This window comes from Momordica charantia (genome assembly GCF_013281855.1).
Source record: "Momordica charantia cultivar OHB3-1 chromosome 11 unlocalized genomic scaffold, Mcharantia_2.0 BLBB01000011.1, whole genome shotgun sequence".
Lineage (NCBI taxonomy): Eukaryota > Viridiplantae > Streptophyta > Magnoliopsida > Cucurbitales > Cucurbitaceae > Momordica > Momordica charantia.
This window is the reverse complement of record NW_028275159.1, coordinates 1403021-1423533: the sequence shown is the minus strand read 5'-3', so window position 1 is coordinate 1423533 and position 20513 is coordinate 1403021. Positions and strand designations below refer to the sequence as shown.

Here is a 20513-nt window from a genome sequence, read left to right as displayed (position 1 = left end):
ATTATAGAATCACAAAAGCTGTGTAGCATTTTACGAATTTGAGAAAAATAAGGCCCTCCGCTAAGAAACTAAACTTTTCCAACTTTCTCACATACAAATCTTGAATGTAAATTAACTCAGTAGGCTTGGTAGTCAACACAACAGGAGAGGCCACAGCAGCGACCCGAGAGCTCTTATACAATAAATACATGCCTAATTCGTATCAGAGAATGACTTTCTACACAAATTATCTCTGGAGTCGTTGAATGAAATTATTGAATGGAACAAAGAATGACTGACCTCTTAAAATTTATATCGAAAAAATGAAAGCCAAAAAGATGTACACGACAGGATCCCATCGTGTTTCATTTTAATTACATGGAAGCTAGAAGATCTCTCATTTCCACTACTGAAAAAAACGTCTCCTGAGGGTAAATTTTAGCAACAAGTTGGGCAAAACTATCGTACTTGTCCAGAAATTCCTTCTGCAATCAAATCAAGATAAGTTCATCAGATTTTGCTTAAACTTCAATACCCAATGCGTTTTAGATCACGTCTCTAATTGAAAGCATAAGCTCGTCAGAAGGATTATCTAATTGTGATAATCATCATAGTGTTGCATAAGAGAGAAGATTTCATGTACCTTGCACTTGTCCCATAAAGAAGGAAGTAGTTCCTCTGAGGTGAGGTTCTTCTGCAACTTCTTATACATTGCAGTAATCGATTTGTCAACCTGTGTCAAGAACAGATTCCCAACTGACATTTAGATCAGTGCGGTTTATGATAGAAATATATAAATGTATTATTCTGAAGAATTGCAGCTTACTCCAGACAAACTCGATTTTAACATTTTCCGAAGATCCATTTTGGACAATCCAAGCTGGAAGGGAACCTAAAATTCACACAAAAAAAGAAATATAATAATACAGATTTCACATATATCATCCATGGGCCAACAACAATTATAAAGACACCTTAGTGGTGGATTACAATGACGCATACCTGGAAGTTAAAGTGCTTTCTTAAATTTGAAAAAATAATAATAGACATTGATTCTAATACAGCAAAATATATTAGTAACATACAAACCTCTTCTGGTGGGATAGTGTAAAGCAAGTCTTCTATTCTTCGAGCAAATTGGAATAACCGTTCAAATTGCTGAACAAGAAAAAAAAATTGAAAGCAGTTAAATAAATAAATAATAATAATTAAAAAAGAGAGGGGGGAGTTGGGGAGAATGACTTACATAGTATATAATCATACTTATATGTCGTGTGCAAGCCTGCTCATAAGCTTCACTTGCCTGGTGATAGAACTTTGCTAGGGTGGGCACAACGTTGGCTAGATCATAGAGACTGCACGTGATATATTGAGATTGGTATATATATATGTTCCAATAAAAGTTCTGACTTTGTAATACGTACCTATTCTGGAAAGCTGCATAATTTTCTAAAAGAAAAATCTCGGAATATTTTGGATCTGTTTGTGCAATTTTCTCTAAAGTCACAAACATGATACTGACCTATCAAAACAATGTATAGAGACATAGAAAGTAATAAATTTCCAGATTATTGCCAATCACATCACAATAACAATCATAAATGAGTTCTAGGAAACTCACAAATTTTGTATATGCTTGATCAACTAAATCCCTAGATTGTCCCTGGATGTACTGCTCCATTCGAGTAGCAAGAGTTGCAAACCTATGCAAAGGCAATAAGTAAAACATATGCTCTCAACCAAGTCTAAAACTTAATAGCAGTGCAACATAAACCTCCTTTGCATTTGGCATAAACTATTCCCAAGAGGTGTGTTGTATAAGTTCATGTAACAGAATACAGAAATAAAAGTATTGAACATGGATTGTTAAATCTTGTTGACACAGTAAGATCTTTATCTATACAGCCTTGACTTGAAGCAAATTGAAAAAATTGATAAATTTACCTTGGAATATAAGATAGTACCCCCATCTGCCTAACATTTCTCTCATTCCTTTCTATCTGGTGACAAGCTTCATCAACAAACTGTGAAATATTTGCACATTTTAATAAGGTTGGCTGTGGCATAAACCCCAGAAAGAAATACTGCCTACCATTAGCTTCAAGCTACATGTGTGCACACATATTTACAATCTTAGCGTATTGCCAAACTTACGCGGTTAAACTGCATGGAAATTCTCGACTCCAAGTCACCAAGTAAAAGACGGACAAAGCCGGCGGCATCAGCTTTCTGTCCTGAAAGATAACGCTCTGTGATACCATGCATTGATATGCAGCGCAATGGATCAATCTTGTATGCCCAGTCCACAACAGCATAAAAATCCTCCTGATTCACATTTCAAACAAATTGGCTTAACATTAATAAAAGCCCATATCTTGATATTTATTCTATAATTAATTTTAGTCACATTCTGTAGTTTCAGTTGGCAAAACCATCTACATTTCCATCACACACTTTTGAGTTGACTCTAAATGATATGCATGTCCCAAAAGAACAAGCATGTTTAGCCTTTCAACATATTAAATCTTCCCAATTACTATTGCTTTCTAACTGCGGTTGTGTTTAACAAGGTTTATACCTCAATGCTTAACAAGAAATCAACATGTAAAAACGACTCTGGTAACACCAAAAATATACAAGATATAACAAAGGTGATTGTGTAACTACATCAAGTAGCCAGCTTCATGAACTCTCATTGTTTATACAAAGAAATGGATCTACAGAAAGGCTTTTCCAGAAGGGCTCTCCCACATCTGTTAACAAAATGGGAAACATACACACACAAAAGAATGTATCCAAAAATTTGTTGGTTTCATCCCTTTTTGAATTTATAGTCGGTAACTAAAAGAAAATAAGTTGAAAACAGTACAGAAAGATGTGTAGAACCAAAGTGGATATATCACCTGAATTCCATCAAGCAAGTCTTGAAGTGATTCGTTTAATGCTGCAAGCTCCACAGAATTTTTCCCTACAGCAACCAATGTTGCATGTCAAAACTAATACGACGTATTTATAAATTTATGATAACAAATGAGGAACAATAAAGATAACTGCCAGTAGGAGTACCAGATTTGCTGTCGTTCTCATCAATATCCATAATTCCCAAATCATCATCGTCATCATCATATCCTGCTTTACCACCATTAACACCACCAGGTGGCACAAGTGTAGGAACTTCAAAGCACATGAAGTGAGCAAAAAATGAACTCTGCATTTGTTGTCATGAAAAGGAAAATCATTTACAGAACAAATTATTATACGATCAAGTACAAGTAGAACCAGAACTTTAACCTCGTCTACAAGAAGAGGGATAAAAATAGTTAACATCTTCCCATAAGCCTCCGAGACAGTAGAGGTGTCGGCTGCATTTACATTCTGACCAGACCCAGAGGAAGCTTCAAGCCAGACAGTTGGATTTCTTGAAGCTTTGGTGCTAGCACGAAGCTCATTAGCAAATTCACGAGCCTAAAGATGAATAAAAAAATTTATTAAAAGAAAAAAGGAAAAAAGGCCAAACCTTCACCAGTAAACACATAACACAGCAAATTGACAGACAGGTGGATAAGCACCATTTAATCTATTCTTGAGAAAATAGGGAGCTGAATAAAAAGGTAAAAAGCATTAATTAATACCAACTTCCCTTTAAGATGTTAAAAATTAAAATATAGTATCATATAGCAATTGCTTTTCCAATTTTTTTCTTTTTGGGGGTTCAAAATTCAAATCCTATACAAAAAAAAAAGTCATATAGTATTCATTGATCTAAGTATTGTTTTCATTTAGCCACATTTAGCTGGCTCCACTGCTTGGCCAAAGGTGGAGTTATCTGTCAACTATAGCTAAGTGACTTCATGACTAACCTGATACAAAGAGGGCAGGCCCAACTATGTTACACTTCTCAATTCAAAAGAGAAGAGTACAAAAAGGTTAAAGAAATTAAACTAACAATCAAGAGGATAAGAAAAGGTTCTTTCAAACAGAAACATAAGCGCATCTTCAAAAGCAGGTGCATATTTAATATAATTGCGGACGCTTACTCAGATAAGGGTCAACACAAGGAAGTTTGAGGCTTGAAGCCAAATTTTAAAACTGGATCTTTTAATATTAAAGTTATAACTGCATGGCCTTAAAATAATGAACTAACAACTACTAAGTTTTAAAGATTAATGAGAGATTGTGATTTTAATTAGATAACTATATAAAAATGGAGCCATCTAAGAAATAGGAAATTCAGCACTAGCCTCTTTTGTCTACACCTTGACCCAACCAGGCTCACAATCACATGGATTCGACTAGTCATATGAGTGAAATAGTATCAACATAAATTTTATTTGAAATGTTGTCCAAAAGGAAATAAAAAATTGAAAAAATATTCAACCATAAAAACTCCCTAAGCAATGGTTAAAGTCTGGGTAGTAAGATATTTTCACTCACCTCCCTGCGAAGAAGCAAGTTAAGGGAGCTGCAATAGGCTTTTCTCAACGGACCCAAGCAATTCTTATCAAGACTCTACAAGTAATAAAGGGAAAAAATTAGCACAGAAGGAAGAAATAGAAGCAATGATATAGCAAGTCCTTTTTGTAATTTGACCTTTAAATGTTGCAAAAGACGAGCGTAGGTCCTACATTTGTACCGCAAGTCAGCATGATCGGGCCTCTTCAGCTGTCCTCTCTATTAAAAAAAATGCAGTAATTTTCACTTCCAACCTTAAAATTCATGATAACCAGGTAAGAAAACATATAAATTGCATAAATACCTGAGAAAAGTAACTCTTGTCACTTATCATAAAATCCACCAGACTAGCAAAGTAGTTTCTTAGGAACTCAGAAGCTCTTCTAACAAAGGTACATTTTAGCTTCTCAAGCTCAGCACGCTTCTCTCTTACCTGGAAGAGTGCAGCTACTACACTTGAGAAAGTTCTTTATGCCACTAACCGATGCCCTAAAGAGCTAGCATTTATTACACCACGTGATTGTATCTTAATTCTGAATTATTTGCAAACATCTACTAAACACAACTCTACTGCTCAAAGTATTATACAGAGAACGATGGTCCTGTATGCAGCAACTAGAACAGAGATAATTCAGCAACTGAAACAGCTAAACTATGGTAGAGCGTAGATATAATAAAGCAACTATAACAGATATAATTCAGCAACTGAAACAGCTAAACTACGGTAGAGTGTAGATATAATAAATAGGTTGCTCACCATCAAATTGACTAAACATCAGTTGTTACCAAATTACGTCCCTAAACGTACATAATTATGATTTACGAGGAACATATACCATCACAAGAAAATTGAAATAATGAGAGGAAAGTGTGCTACATACAGATCGCATGTTTGCATATATAGGATCGATATTGGGTCCTTCAAGGCCACGCAAAGCACCAGTTAACCACTCACACGCTTCTACATTTTGAATAATGCGTGCCTCGTCAAATGAACCCCCAGTCAAACATGCTGCATACTACAACCAACAAAACATCATTAGAGAGCTCAAGGAAAATTACACAAGTTAAACCCGTCATTTTCTATAAAATCTGATAAATATAAAACCTCAGAAGGGACTCGTAATCGTTCAAGGAGTTTATCCAGCTCCTCTATGAGTGCTTTATTATTCACGGATTGCATCTCCAACTTGTTATTTCGGGTTTCTATCTGCTCAACAAAACAGATGAGTTTAAGGTAAGAAGTGTACAAATCTCACTTATGTCAGGAATTAACAAAGTAATGGATTTATCTGATCAGCATATTGTTATATTCTTTCATTAACCCATAGGAAAGATATATAAATTAGATTTAGAAGCAACAAAGTTGGCTATCAACATAATAAGGTCACCATCATAAGAATACCTAATGGACTTTTAGTTTCCATAGAATTTTAGAAGATTTTAAATCAGAAAAAAATTCTAATAAATTATTTAGTTTGTTATTATTTAAAATTAAATAAAAAAAATTGAAATCAGATGTGATTTTCACTCCTATTTTCACTTTTCCAAAAAATCTGGACTAAAACGGACAGGTTAGGAAAGATTTCAAATTGAATTACAAATTTAAGATTCTAATCTCATCAGAGTTGAACTTCCAACTCACAAGTTACAATAAAGAAAAAAATGACTATATTAGTAAATTCCTCATCATTCTCTTTTCAATTCTAAACAACATCTAAACAAAAAATTTTAATCACTCATTTAAAATTTTCTTTGTTCCCAAAAAATTACAATTCTTAAATCATGTAGTTCTTTTTTTATAAGAAACAGAAATTTTATTGATCAAAGGGCCCCATACAAAAGGATGGGAATTAGAAATCATCCCAGTTGGCAAAAAATTTCAAAATAATAATAATAATAATTATTATTATTATTATAAAACTCTTTAGAAAGGCTGACCACAAGGATGTGTGGAAACGAATGAGTTCCCAAAGACTAGTGGTTTAGTCCCTTCAAATATTCTCTGGTTTGAAGCCATTTCAGTTTTTGAAGTTAGTCCCTTAAAAACTAAAATTTTTAAATCATGTAATTTTTTAAGCCATTTCTAAATTTTTCATAGTAAAAGAGGAGTGAAAAAAGAAAAATATTGAAAGAAGGGATTGACTAATTATCACACAAACCAAACGAAGACAAAGATACAAAGCAAAAATGAAAAAGCCAAAACATTGTAGCAAGCATGTAAATGGACACTCTCGGAAAAGGCAAAAGGATGCATATGATGCAAGCAAGGTTGTACTAATGTTCTTGGGTGTACAATGTTTGTAATATTATAATAGGGAAAAGATAAACAAAACCAAAAGCCCATATATCCATATATCATGCATTCACATCTGGGCAAAAATAATTTGTAGGTAAGGAGGAATTTTCAAAAGAAAACTACAAATAAAAGTATGTTCTGTTTTACCGATTCAATGTCCTCCCTCATGTGCCTAAGTTTTACGTTGAAGATTCCCAACCATTCATCCATGTCATCAACACAATTTGTTGCTGCCTCAAGCCCTTGTAGCACCTAAAAGAACAAGCAGCCAAAATTAATATAAAACACTGATTCCAGGGATTAGAAACTTCATAACGACTCAAGTTGGGTTAACAATATTGGTAAGGACCATAGTCCAAGCTATATGTAAAAGATGATCACAGTAAAACTGCTATACTAGTAGCAGTAGTAATAGTAAAGGATCAAAATTTAGCATTTGAGATGCCGTTGAGATTAACAGTGGAGATACTTGTTACCATAAGATGCATAAATGTAAGGCTTTTGGTTTTAGGAAATCATAACCAAGCAGATAAGAAGCCTGAAATATTTTCTTCAATAAAGTAAAAATTGTTGAAAATATGTGGGGCAAATCGCAAATGAAAAATGGAATAGCAAAAAAAGAAAGAACAGATCACTTCATCGATCAAAGGCTCGCTTTCCAAAATAGCATGAACATTTGCTGCCTCCAAAGCAAGTAGCTCTCGCTTCAACCTTTCAGAAAAGGCCTCAGCTTCACCAATGCCCATCACATAACTGCATATAAATAATCACAAACAACGTGAAAATCATCGTTATCATCAATCAAGCAGCAGCACACAAGAATCAATATTGCAGCAGTATTCTACACTATCAGGCCCATCATATATAACATTGTGCATATAATCTCACTCCAATTCACATGAAAAATATGGGAAGTCAAACTCACGTGCCCAAAAGTGCCTCCATGTCCTCTTCCTCAGCTTGAGAAACAAGTTCCTTCTCTACTGTAACTTTTAGGTCGCTTACTGTCACTGAAGCCATAGCAGGACCATCTTGCAGGCTCCTCTGTGTAGGAACTGCAGGCGTATTTTCCTACATTAATTTCTATACGAGCATCAGCAGAAAAAACTGAATGGCACACGTAGTTGGAACCAATTACTTGATTGAATTTGCATAACGAAAAATACGTGTTGCTCAAAAAAAAAAAAGAACAAAAAAACATTGTCAAGTGTATTAAATAACTCTTACCTCTAAAGAATAAAAAAAAAACAGTTAAATGTTCCTAAAAAGGATAATAAAGGCTGAAATTATCAAGAGATTATATGGGGACAGGGGAGGCATGTTTTCCTCAACCATAATCATGCATTTTTGTCAGCAATGAACTAGAAGCACACATCTCCAAGAACCCAAAGTATCACTTGTGCAAAAAAAAAAAAAAAAACATAAAAATCTAATAAAAGCAATAGTAATCTATATCCCTCTACATGAATGGAAGGGCATAACCAATCAAATTGTAAACAATAAAAACAAATGCACGCTGCAACCCTAAAGTTAAGTTTCAATATAAAAGAAGGAATTATTTTGTAATTCCAGCCGCCTTATGATTATTAATGATTGGAAGACTTTGATGGTCGTGTAGTTTTCTCTTGGACGGGGTTCTCTCTACCCCGATCCCTGGTTTGTCTGCCTCCGTATCTTTCTTATCAAAAAATATATAAAAGCAAAAGAAGGAAAACAACATGCACCTTTGCCCAAAGAGCCATCTCCACGACATCTATACCAACAACTTTTGGGAGTCGTTCTAATACATCTTTGCATATGTTCAAGATGCAAAGCAGAAGCCGGTTCCTGGATGCAAAAAAATACATCATCAAAATAATTCAACTTAAGTAATTGATTTATACATACATACATACATATATATACATGAATAGAACTTCTGATACATGAAAATCTGCAGCATGTGAAATATCATCTGCATGTGCACTCACTTGTTTAAACTACAACGTGCAATGAGCTAAAAACAAAAATAACAAAAAAAAACATTAATAATTGACTCCTCCACGATCTTAATTCTTACCGGTCATCAATATTACGCATGGTCCACTGGGGTGGGGCAACACTTTGACTTCTTAGGTTATCAAATCCCTGCAAATACTCAGTTTGGCAGAGAAGAATGAGCAAAAATTAAGCAGAAATTATAGCATCCAATATACATTTATTAGAGACCAGATCATTGTGCCAGGTCCAGAAAACAGACCAAAAAAACCAACTTGTTATAAAAAAAATTAATAACATGGGAAGGAGCATTTTTTGCATAAGAAATATTTTGAAATGGAGTATTACCAGTGTAAATGTGCATCCACTGGGATCATTTGTTACAACCTCCACCTTTGAAAGATGCTTTAGTTTGTATAACTTTGCAGGCTGCATGTGAAATTGATTATCAATAGGGGAAGCGAAAGACTAATTTTGGCCATCAAACAGATGCTTAAAATCAAACTAAATGAAGAGAGAGAAACAACCAAAAAATCGTGCAAGGAATACTCAACAGGAAAGATCATGGCTAAATTTTATTTTAAGAAGATTACAAATCTAAAAATTTCATAAGTTTGAAAAAAATAATTAAATTTCTAAAATTACCTCTAGAACACCACCTGTGGAATATTTTAAGACACGTAAAAAAGCTTTGGTTCGCGGACCTTTTGCTTTTGCTGCACAAAACCACAGATAAAATAAAATGAGAATCTTTGATGCTTCCAAGATGACACAATCTACAATCTTGCCGGTGGTTCTAATATAATTTTGTGGTGATGACGTTACAGCAGTCAATGGATGTAATAACTTGAAGATATCAATTCTTCTTCTTCTAAATACAACAGAATTCAAGGAGCAGCAAGAGATATGTCAGAGTTAGAACTGCACTGCAAAAGACCTAGATTTCCAAGACAAATATGAAGAAGCTCCCTCGACTCGTACCGAGAACTCAAGGACACCAACGTATAACCAATAGATTAGATCCTATTCAAGTAAGAGTAAGGTATCTTCCCTTGACTAGTACTGAACTAAATACTTAAATAGCTCTACAATGTCGCGATTCTAGGATTCAAATTTCATATAGAGCTAATCATTAACAGGATGTTCACTCCAGTAACCTAAATCCATGTAGCATGCAATAAAGGACGGTTGCAACTTTCAAATATTGATGTTAAAAGTGGAAGCCCACCCATATGTATAGAGTGCATTCCTACAATTACCTCAGCCCAGCAAACACCTAGTTTTTTCTCGTTCCGTGGCAAAAAGTTAGTCATCTCCAGTAGGACCTTTTAAGTATTATTTACCATTTCCATCAACGGCCCATCGTAATGATTTGTCTGAGAATCAATTGCATTAACGATTTCGCTGCTGTGCCTAAAATTTTACGCAACTTCACCACTCCTAAAGAAAAGTCGCATTCAATCCGGCAAATACGATAAAAAGAGGGAGAGAGGTACTCCATAGCAGTAAGAAGCTACAGTAACTAGTAGCAGAAATTCCAGAGAGCTCGTACTGTGTGCGAATGCACCTTAACATATAAACAAAGTTGGTTCCGAATTTGGACAAACCAGAAGCTACAGTAGGTAGTCACATTAAAGAGCTAGATATCGGCAGAAAAAGTAGAATCTCCGTAGACTCGGTTAGAATTCGAAGACTGATTCGAGACCAGCGAGATTATAACGAGTTAAAAGACGCAATTAAATTTCTGTTAGATGAAAAGGGAATAAACATTGCAGACGTACTGGAAAGAGCAAGAACCCTAGGTTTTGCCATTTGTTGACGTCCTAACATGCCAGATTTGCCCCAGATCCCTCGGCTCTTTGCCACACGGATCGACATCACGACCCTCTGCTTGGTGCCTTCGATGGCAGCCTCGCAAGCTCGCCTCAGTTCGCCGTCATCCGCACTAGATTTCGCCATTTCCGAACTCGCAGCTCCTGATCCGAACCAATTACGATATGGAATTCACAGAGAATGGAGAATGAAGGAGAGAGAGAAGAAGAGTGGAAGCCGATGATGATGATGATGATACGCACCGCACCGTACTTGGCGATGGCAAGCACACGAATTTCCCGAAATGCGTCGGCCCAAATAATAGCTCAAGCCTACACCTACACGTTTCTTTTTCTTCTTATTTTTTGGTTCAATACAATAAATTAATTAAAAGATATCAAAATGAACTAAAAAATCGACCTCAATTAAACAAATAAATAAAATATTTTTGCAACCTAGTTCTTTTTTTTTTTTTTTTGCAACCTAATTTTAAAAAAAAAAATTTCTACCAAGTTTTTTTAATTTTAAGATATTTATACTGTTAGTCTAAACTTGAAGTTACTAATATATTTTCATGCTATAGGAAAGTTTCACGAGTATATTTAAAGTATTTTGATATTAATCCATCTTGCAAAATTTGAGTTCGTTTGTGCAGGGCCAAGTAAATCAAATTTTCTCTTTGTAAACCAACAAAAAGAAATGCATTATCTTATGCCTATGCTTAATGTAAAAAAAATTCGCTTATAATTACTAGGCTTGTTTGATAATTCATTTGCTCTCGCATTTATCATCACCAAAAAAGAAGTTTTTGCTTATTGCCCTTCCACACCCAAATTTAGACAATAAACTCCTAGTATTTCTAAACCATTATTCTTTAATTGGTTGGATAGATCCATTTTGGTAGTCATTTTAATTGGTTTTGATCATGCGATGAAAACGAATTCGATTCTTCAACCACCCTAAGTTGGCCTAATGACAAAAAATGATGTAGGAACTCGAGGACTTTGGAACTACCTACCTTTTAGAAATCCTAATGTTCCTTCGATAGTCAAATCTTGTAGGGTCCCCCAATCTGTCCTGTGAGAGTAGTCGAAATGCCCAAATACTCGGTGCCAAAGAAAAAAAATCAATTGGATTGTTCAATAATATATTGGTTGTGGCCAAAAACCTACATTCAGCCATAAACCATCATCTCTTAAGAATTAACCTTGTAAGAAGAAAGAAGAAACCTGTCATTATAAGAGCCATGTAACCAAGAATGATTTATACAGAGCAGAAGATCACTAAATAAATTAAAGAATGAATCGGAATTACAGGCAAAGTTTCCAGGCTTCAAAGTAGCTCAAGATAATCGGCTTACATTCAGAGGCTTAGCCTTGCGAATGTGGCCCATACTATTGACAAGATCTTTGCGAGTGCAAACGGGGAACATATGAATTTTCTTCAGAAGTTTCAGCCGCCATAGAACATATGGGAAGCTCAGCTGATCCCGCGAAGTAAAGCGCACCACCTCATTAAACCAGAGGCACATGAACAAATTCACCACTGGCGAGTGCTCCCTAACAATCACAGAGGCCTCTGCAAGAGCTGCAGCGAGAACAGCACACAGTCTCGTTACAAGACAACGTAAACTCAAATATTTTAGGCCACATTTGATAATGATTTCATTTTTCGATTTTCTGTTTTCAAACATTATGTTTGGAGATATGGAATGATAAATGCATATTATGTCTTATTTGGAGGGAAAAGGCTCAGAGATATAAACCCTGGGCAAATCGAAAGAAAAACAATCAGAGGCAAAAAGAATCAGAAAGGAAACCAAGGGTGGCCAATGTTATTATTACTCCTTCCTTTCCCCAAAAGATGAGAAATTATATCCCACAGACAAGGAAGTGTTGTTATGATAACAAAGTTGAGATATTATCACCCAACCCAAATAAAAAAGGCATCCAGTCACGAAGTAGACTCTAGATTATAATAAAAAATATTTAATTATGAAGAGTAATTCAGAGACAATAATACCTTTATGTCCGTTAAATCTCTTGTCATCTGGGAAGTGATCATGATGGTACCGTTTTATCTGCATATCAACTTCTTCTGGGGTGGCTTTATGCTTCCTGACCACAGCTCCAGCCTCGTCATAGACACTACTACGAGCTCCATGTTGTGATATTGCAAATTCAGAATTTGAATGCCAAAGAAGAGCTTCAAACACTCCTAGAGGATCCCTCCTGAATTGAGACTTTGAATCTACCCAAATGGAGTACTTCACATTAGGGAAGAGACGATGACCCAACATCTGATAACAGCAGCACATGATATAATAATCATAAAGTTTATAAACGTGACAGATTGAAGAGATAAATTGTATACTACAATTCCCAGCAATTGAGTCAAAGTGTATCACTCTATGCAGATAATCATCTGAAGAGAGAGCGAGGCATTTGTGTCTAACACGACGAGAAAATGTTGTATAAGCAATTCAACCTTGTAGCATGGAAACTTCACCTTTGCATGTTTAAATAATATCCCCTTTATGCTAAGCTTGCTACTTAATGGCAAGATTTTTTGCCGTTCTGGAGGTTCAAACAAATATTTTCATCTTGTATATTAACTATACAAGGAGCAATCAACATGGTTTCTGTTAAGCCAAATATAAAACAAAAGATGCCTTATTTACCACAAAAAATCCAAAACAAAGATGATAGCTGATTGCGATCATATTCACAAATCCAGAGAAGGCAAGGCAATGGATGGTAGCATACAGAATTTTTCATGTCATACTTAAAAGTCTTCCAAGGAAGGAAAAAAGGGTGAAGTCTGATTGTCTAATCACTTTCATTCTACAACTTATTACCTTCGGGATTTTACCATTCAATCTTTGGTCAGTGAAAGGAAGATCCCTCACAACTATAATGCGCCACTTCCCAAAAAATCCATTCTCGCCAATAATATGTCCCATCGACTCCTGTGCACTTAAAGTGATTTCATCCCAGAATGCAACATAGCAAACCTGCATCAGTTGAGTACGTACGCCCTTACTAAATGCATTTAAACAAAAAAAGAAGATAGAATAGCATAAAAGATAACGAAAAACGCATTATAGGCAATTCAAAAATAGCAAAACCAATATTTGACAACCTTACGAAGTGATGCATCTGACATTCCAATTGGTTGATAAAGATCATCTCCACCACCAAATGCACATGTGGACACCACAAGGGTGCATGTTTGCATGTAATTTCTGTCTCCATCAGAAATTCTGAAACCCCCATTTTCACTGTAAAAACCGCAATGTACCTCAACAGCTCCATTTACCTGTATCAACGAATTCCTAGAGCTCAGAGGGAAAAGCTAATATTTAAAGAGGCAAAGGCAAACAGATAAATAGTAAACTTGGAAAAACCAGTTTCTATTCAAGAGACGGGATGTCTCATAGATGTCAGGTCAGGGAAGCAAACTAATTAGTGAGGAGTTGATAATAACCTGAAAACTTTTTTCTCTCTGATCGAGAGTCTGGTATCCGGTAAAAAGATTAAATCTTGTGGCCTCCGTGCTCTGTCGCGACTGGGAAGTTTTATCTCTTAAAATTGAATTATCATTCTCAGTTATGTAGTTCACATCAATCGCTGGAACTGGCGAACCATCGTGCACAGGAATATCCAATTGCTCAAGTTCTTTTGGTGGCAGAAGTTTCAAGCAAGCTGATACAACCCACAAATGCAAGTCAACTCTAGTTCTTCTTGTGCATCAAAAACACCACGATGACTAAAAAGATTAATTTCAAACCCAACAGCTTCCTCATCTTTCAAATTAGCGAAATTAAAATAACGAGACACCAAACAAATTAAAACCTATCCTCATCACAAGAATTTGTAGATCCTCTCTGAAAAGAAAAATCAAATTAATCATAGAAAAAAATATGAGGTTCTTTGAAAACTTACGTTCTCTTACTCCGGCAACCATCCGAGTAACAGGATCGAGTCTATTCAAATTCCCATCTGGTTTATTGTCCAACCCCGACTTCTTATCAGTTCCAAGTACCGAGTCGCCTAACGTAGGTCTCGTCGTGTCACCAAGTTCCGACTTCGCCTCCATCCTCGATTTCCGACCAATTCTTGTTGCCTCAAATATAAGCAAGCCCGCAGCAATAAGGAAGAAGACAACCAACCAATATCTCAGCATCATTCTAAAAACTCGACGAGCCAACTCGTTCTTGACTCTGCTTCCTAGTTTTTTGCGCTTCCTCCGGGCTCGAACACGCATCCTTTCCACCTCGTCAAACTCATTGTCCGAAACCGGGATCGATACACTGTTACTACTGTTCGACATCAAAGATGACAGTGGTAGACTGATACACTGATACTACTGTTCGACAGCAAGAATGGTAGTAACAAGAAACAGATCGCTAATTCGCTGCAAGAATTTTTCATGTAATTGATGAGATTCGGATTTAGGGCTTCTGGTCTAAGAATGTAAGAACTTGTTCGTCGTTAATTTCTAAAAGGAAAAAAATTGGAATGATTGAAGTTAAGTTTAAAGGGCATAATGGTCTTTTAGCTTCAAAGGAAAGGAAAAGAGAAAAAAAAAGAAACAGAAGAAAAGGAAAGAATTTGGTTTTGGACAGCTTCGCGAGCGCATCGAATCGTCGAAGGACTAGGAGGCGGGAGATTCGTTCAACCAAATCCGGTTGCGTCAGCTTCAATTCGTCTCGGAGCTTCCATTGGAGACTCCGAGATACGTGAAGCGACTTCCGATGAAATAGACAGTAAAATTGGTGAGCAACGGATGTCGGAAAGTACCTGGGCATTTACCGGCACGACAGAACCGATGAGTCGAAAAGGAAGCTGCCGTTGTATTCGAATCCACAGCCTCATAGCACGAATTGCTTCCGCATAATCGGCCGTTATTTCAGCTCCAAAGAAAGCATCGTTCTGGATTTATGGAAAAACGCGAAGATGGCAATAACTCGCTTCGCTATTCTGTGTTGTGCTCGTTCGTACCAGGCTCTGGCGCGCAGTTGTTATGGGCTTTTTCCATTTAGGCCCAAGAGCTCATTTCCATTCTGGGCTTATTTTCATTTGGGGCCGTTAAGTGGCCCATATTCAGCTCAGCCCATGCAAAGATTGGTTTTTTTAAAAGTAATAAAATATGTACCTCCATGAGTTGTTGAGTTATGTTCAAAGGGGATACTTGGGATTCAACTTCGGACCTTGAAGGGAGAAGTACATACAAATTAGCATTGAGCTATGTTGTTGGCTAATATAGCTCATTTTTATTTCAATTTTATATCGCTTAAAAAAAACAATCATTTAAGAAGGTTATATTTATTACATTTTTACGTAAATGTTTCTACTGGGATGTTATTTTATTTCAGTTTAATAAATTTGAAGTTGTTGATTTCCTCACTGATGAATTGTGGTAATCTGTAGCTGTAATTTTTTTAGTTCAAACAATCGTGTAAAGAATTCTTAAATTAGTATGGATGGGGATACTAATGTCATTTATAATCTGCCACATTAGCATATTCAAAAAATCCACCAGCATCAAAATATTATTTTTAGAGAACACTTGTGTGGTGAACAATGCTAAATTAAAAAAATAAAATAAAATAAAATACTTGTATCTGAAATAATAGAAAATGTGAAAGAAGTTATCATTTCTAAAAGAGAAATTTGGACAAAATTGAATAGATACGGTAGAAGCAAACTCTCTCAATAATAGATAATAATAATAAAAAAAAACTTTTAAGGCAAAATAATATATTAATTGCAACAAAGGTGATTTATTGCTAACCTACCTAGTTCAATTATATGTGCTAGATTAAAAAGTCATTAGATCGAATTAACCATCATCGAATTCTAACGGTTAACTGAATAAGAAAAAAACAAAACAAAACGGGAATTTGTTAAGCATCAAATGCACATACTTGTTATTTGTTAATTATTTCATATAGGAAATTATTTTATGTAAAAAAGGGAAAAAGCAAACAAACAAACAAAAACCATTTGTAAAGAACCAAGACTATATGAATACAAAAAGATGTAGAAAATCTAAAATAATAGTAGAGCCAAGTTATATAGACTAAAACTATGTTTTAACTAAAAAAAATCATGACCAATTATGGGTACTGACTTTTTAATACATATCCTCAGCTCCCCTCAGATTTCTTAGATACACTCCATTAGTGTGGAAAGCAAGTAGAAGATAACATTTGGGTTGTGCACACAATGTAGGGAAGGAGGCTATGGAAAACATTCAAGAGAAATTTTGACAGGAGGAAGAACCTCAACGCTTGGAGAATTGTGGGGCTTTACGGGCTTTCTTGAGACCAGCCTTCTTCCTCTCCACCACTCTAGAGTCTCTTGTCAAAAGCCCTTCTTTCTTTAGAGGTGCCCTGTGATCATCACTCACCTTTAGCAACGCACGAGCAATGCCGAGCGAAATTGCCTGAGCCTGGCCAGAGAGGCCCCCTCCTTCGGCTTTAACGAATACGTCGTAGCTACTTTCATATCCCAATGTTACTAACGGAACTTTCACATATTGAAGCCACAATGGGTTTCCTTGAAGGTATTCCTGCAACACATTGTGTATCCCAACCCATAGGTGAGCAAAATTCTACCGAATGCACAGTCACAACTTAAAAACCTCTGTAACAAATATAGGACGAACTGTTTGTTATAACAAGCTTATGTAAATTAAATAGAATCTAGAAGCTCAAGTTCACAAGGGGTGGATCTTCTCTTTATTCCAGATATTGTGTCGTCATGTCGAGTACAAATGAGGTTATCCAAGCATCAATACTAGACATTTAAGGAAAAACAGCACCCAAACTAGAAATAGAACACATTTGGTCACTAAAATCACTTGTATATAGAGAGAAACTAACATCTGAACATATTAACGAACAGACGTAGGCATAAGACTTGAGATTATGGTGCCACCTCCAGAAGCACTGTGTCATCAATTGATATGAAGAGAGTTGGTGAATGCAAATGAAGGATTTGCAATGCGATCCAATGTCATCAGATGTAAAAATTTCCACATGTAATGGAAGTGGAACAAAGGTACATTTACACTCCTACACCCACTGAGAAAAACAAGGAAAGTACCCAATCCCCCTAATAGGCATGACTTTCATCATCCAAAACCATTTCACCAGCGATCCAAAATCTCAAACTCAAACTTCAAAGAAGCACAATCAGACTACAAATTAGCACAGCAGATAGATGCAGTCATAACAGTCCCTTATCCCTACTTGTGATGGATGAAACCACTTCTTCTTCCTTAATCCCTCCGCATTTGGAACCAAGCAACGGAATCTAATCTAATCTAAGTTTACTATGTCAGATGAAGAGGCAAAAAGCCTAGAATTTAATTATAAGTAAAAACTTCAAATGCTCTATAGAAGATAGAAGAAGAAGACCTGATATCGAGCGGATATTATGCTCTAGTTCAATCCAATTTAACATAATAATAGTTGCACATCGATAACAAAGATAGTAGAATAAAAACTAAATAATCACTTCCATCTCTAAATGGTTCGAGCATTTGCATATTAAATATGGTAATCACGATCTCATAATGACAATATTAGGTTCAATTAAGAAAACAACTGCATTACCATCCAGTAAACGAATCAAAACCCTAAATCGTCCAAAGAACATCCAGCACCAAAATTAGGAACCTTCAACGAATTAGAATAAATGCAAGTACATGGAGGAGGGAAGAGATGGAGGACCTTAGCGTCACGGTAATTGATTATAACTTTGCCAGTGCCTTCTTGGATGACAACGCGAGCAATGGCAGATTTCCGGCGACCCGTGCCAATAAGCGTTTGCGCAGCGAAGCCACCAGGAAGCCTCGATTTCACGAAGCTCCTAAGCTCCGCCGTCTCCACGCCGGTAGCGGCGGAGGCAGATACCACAAGTGGGGAGGAATTGCAGGGATGGGAAATTACCAGAGATTTTGAGCGAGGAAAGGACAGGCCGTTCGGCTTCTGCGATATTTGGGAAGAAAACGAGAGAGAAGAGAGAGAAAATGCAAGAGAGGATATAGAAGAAGCCATTTTCTTGCTCTATCCACAATGGAGGTAGTTTCTTAGCGAAATTGAAACCGCGGCAGACGCAGGGACCGCTGAGCGAGTGAAAGAGGATAATGTGTGAGTGAATTGACTATATCGCCCTCAGAAAACTGATAATGCCCACCCTGCCATAGACGGCGGCATTGGCTCCATCGAGAGTCAGAGAGCGATAAATTTAATATAATATTATTTTGATACAAGTCTGTGTAAAGATTCGACAGTCGCATATAGGTATTATGCTAATTTCGTGTTAGCAATTAATATATTTTAATTAATTATAAACAAAAATGAAAAAAAAAACTTTTTTAATTTTATGCCTAGTCATTTTAAAATTTTGAAATAGATTAGGTTAAAATAACGAGGATAAAGTTTAGTAGAGTTCATGAAAATCAATTTCTTCGGGACTGCGACAACTGTGCAGTTATTCCATTAAAATACATGTCAACATATAGCTTATAAAATTAACATCCAAAGTATACGAGCATCCTAACAGCAACATCATTTCTGTCTGAAAAATATACTTTTAAGTATTTTATCCATCAAAATTCATCACTGATTAGTTATCATTAAATTTTTTATCAATGAAAAACAATATATAAAAAAAAAACAAGTACTTAAAGTATTGTTCCCTTATTTTCAGTTTCAATATTACAAAGTTCAAAATATCAAAACAGGAAAAATGAAAAAGCTTATAGAATTTACAGTCTGCCGACATAATTAAGAGACAACAACGCCAAATCCAAGCACCTCACTCAAGTATATTACATATATATGCGTACTTTTCATTAACATTGACAAAAACAAAAGACAGATACACGACAGTAATCAAAGGAGATTTATTCACATGTTAAATTAGGCCCTGCCATCATTCTGAGAAATTCACGATAATCGATAACACCGTCACCATTAATGTCAAACACGTCGATCATTGCCATGCACTCGTCGCTCGATTTCACATACCCCAACCGTCGAAACATCTTCTGTAATCCCTCCGGTCCGATGAACCCGCACCCCTTTTCAACTTCAAACATTTCAAAAGCCCTTCTCAAATCCTCTCCCTCCTCCTCCTCCTGGACCTCCATTAGGCGAGCAAAGTCTTGAAGCTCCAGTAGCTCGTCGCCGTTGCCATCGAAGTCTCGAATCACTCTACGAACATCGTCGCGTGTTATACACTCTCCGATGGATGCAAAGTAGGATCGGAGTTCGTCGCATGAGATTTTGCCATCTCCATCAGCGTCGAGGTGGTGAAAGGCGACTTCGGCGAGCGGTGGCGCCGCCTTGAGGGGTGGTGGAGGAGGATTAGAGGAGGTGGGTTTGGGGTTGAAGAGAAGGCGAGGGAAGTTGAGCTTGAAATTGGATTTGGAAAACCATTTGAAGGCAATGGAAACAGTTGGAATTGGAATGGCCATTGTTTTTTTTTTTTTTTGGTTCTTAGGAACAAGTATGAGTGGTGATATACATATATAACTATAGAAAGCATATGAAAATTGGAGTAAAAAGGTCTTTTTTTTTTATTTTTTATGAGAGCTGAAGAAATTGCAAAAGACCCAACTCGAAATTGCATGGAGACTTCCTATACCAAATTATCGTGTCGTTTGGGTGTGGATTGAAAGGATGACTATGAAGATATTGATCATTTACAATATCAATATTCTTGTCGGAAGAAGTTTCGTGCCTTTTTTTCCTTCTCTTGAATACATTGTGCTACGACTAATAAAAAAAGAAATTATTTATTTTCTTAATATGCAATAGTTAGGAAGGTGAAGCTAAATTTTGTGGAAAGGTTGCCTGAAATTAGTTTGAAAATACACGAAACATAGAGAAACAAGAGATGCCTAGTACCAAACTCATTCAAAATTAATAGCTCTTGAAATGATAGAAATATTTTTTAAATAAAGGTAAAAATTCAGA

At 36.1% G+C, this 20513-nt stretch overlaps 4 protein-coding genes across 4 annotated transcripts; all 4 read right to left on the bottom strand.

Moving 5' to 3' along the window:
• Positions 1–61: 61 nt before the first annotated feature.
• On the bottom strand, positions 62–10818 carry LOC111006118 (exocyst complex component SEC3A). The gene is made up of 25 exons (XM_088119475.1): positions 10489–10818; positions 9353–9423; positions 9056–9136; positions 8790–8857; positions 8455–8557; positions 7656–7801; positions 7366–7483; positions 6878–6982; positions 5540–5641; positions 5313–5450; positions 4736–4864; positions 4570–4650; positions 4414–4488; positions 3271–3444; positions 3046–3187; positions 2883–2947; positions 2134–2304; positions 1924–2003; positions 1601–1682; positions 1404–1501; positions 1226–1334; positions 1069–1137; positions 806–871; positions 623–712; positions 62–464 (listed from the first exon to the last, which is right to left on the bottom strand). The coding sequence occupies exons 1-25, from the start codon at positions 10664–10666 to the stop codon at positions 354–356; spliced, it is 2652 nt and encodes an 883-aa protein (XP_087975601.1). The 5' UTR covers positions 10667–10818; the 3' UTR covers positions 62–353.
• A 909-nt stretch (positions 10819–11727) lies between these two features.
• LOC111006123 (DNA-directed RNA polymerase subunit beta (DUF616)) lies at positions 11728–15482 on the bottom strand. Its single transcript, XM_022277894.2, has 7 exons — positions 15322–15482; positions 14464–14935; positions 14006–14223; positions 13661–13837; positions 13377–13532; positions 12542–12818; positions 11728–12106 (listed from the first exon to the last, which is right to left on the bottom strand). Exons 2-7 carry the CDS (start codon positions 14849–14851, stop codon positions 11862–11864), a joined length of 1461 nt encoding a protein of 486 aa, XP_022133586.1. The 5' UTR covers positions 14852–14935; positions 15322–15482; the 3' UTR covers positions 11728–11861.
• A 1091-nt stretch (positions 15483–16573) lies between these two features.
• On the bottom strand, positions 16574–18702 carry RPS9 (ribosomal protein S9). Its single transcript, XM_022287324.2, has 2 exons — positions 18261–18702; positions 16574–17095 (listed from the first exon to the last, which is right to left on the bottom strand). Exons 1-2 carry the CDS (start codon positions 18585–18587, stop codon positions 16808–16810), a joined length of 615 nt encoding a protein of 204 aa, XP_022143016.1. The 5' UTR covers positions 18588–18702; the 3' UTR covers positions 16574–16807.
• Positions 18703–19213: 511 nt separating this feature from the next.
• LOC111010501 (putative calcium-binding protein CML41) lies at positions 19214–20341 on the bottom strand. Its single transcript, XM_022283962.2, has one exon. It carries the CDS (start codon positions 20009–20011, stop codon positions 19439–19441), a length of 573 nt encoding a protein of 190 aa, XP_022139654.1. The 5' UTR covers positions 20012–20341; the 3' UTR covers positions 19214–19438.
• Positions 20342–20513: the final 172 nt, after the last annotated feature.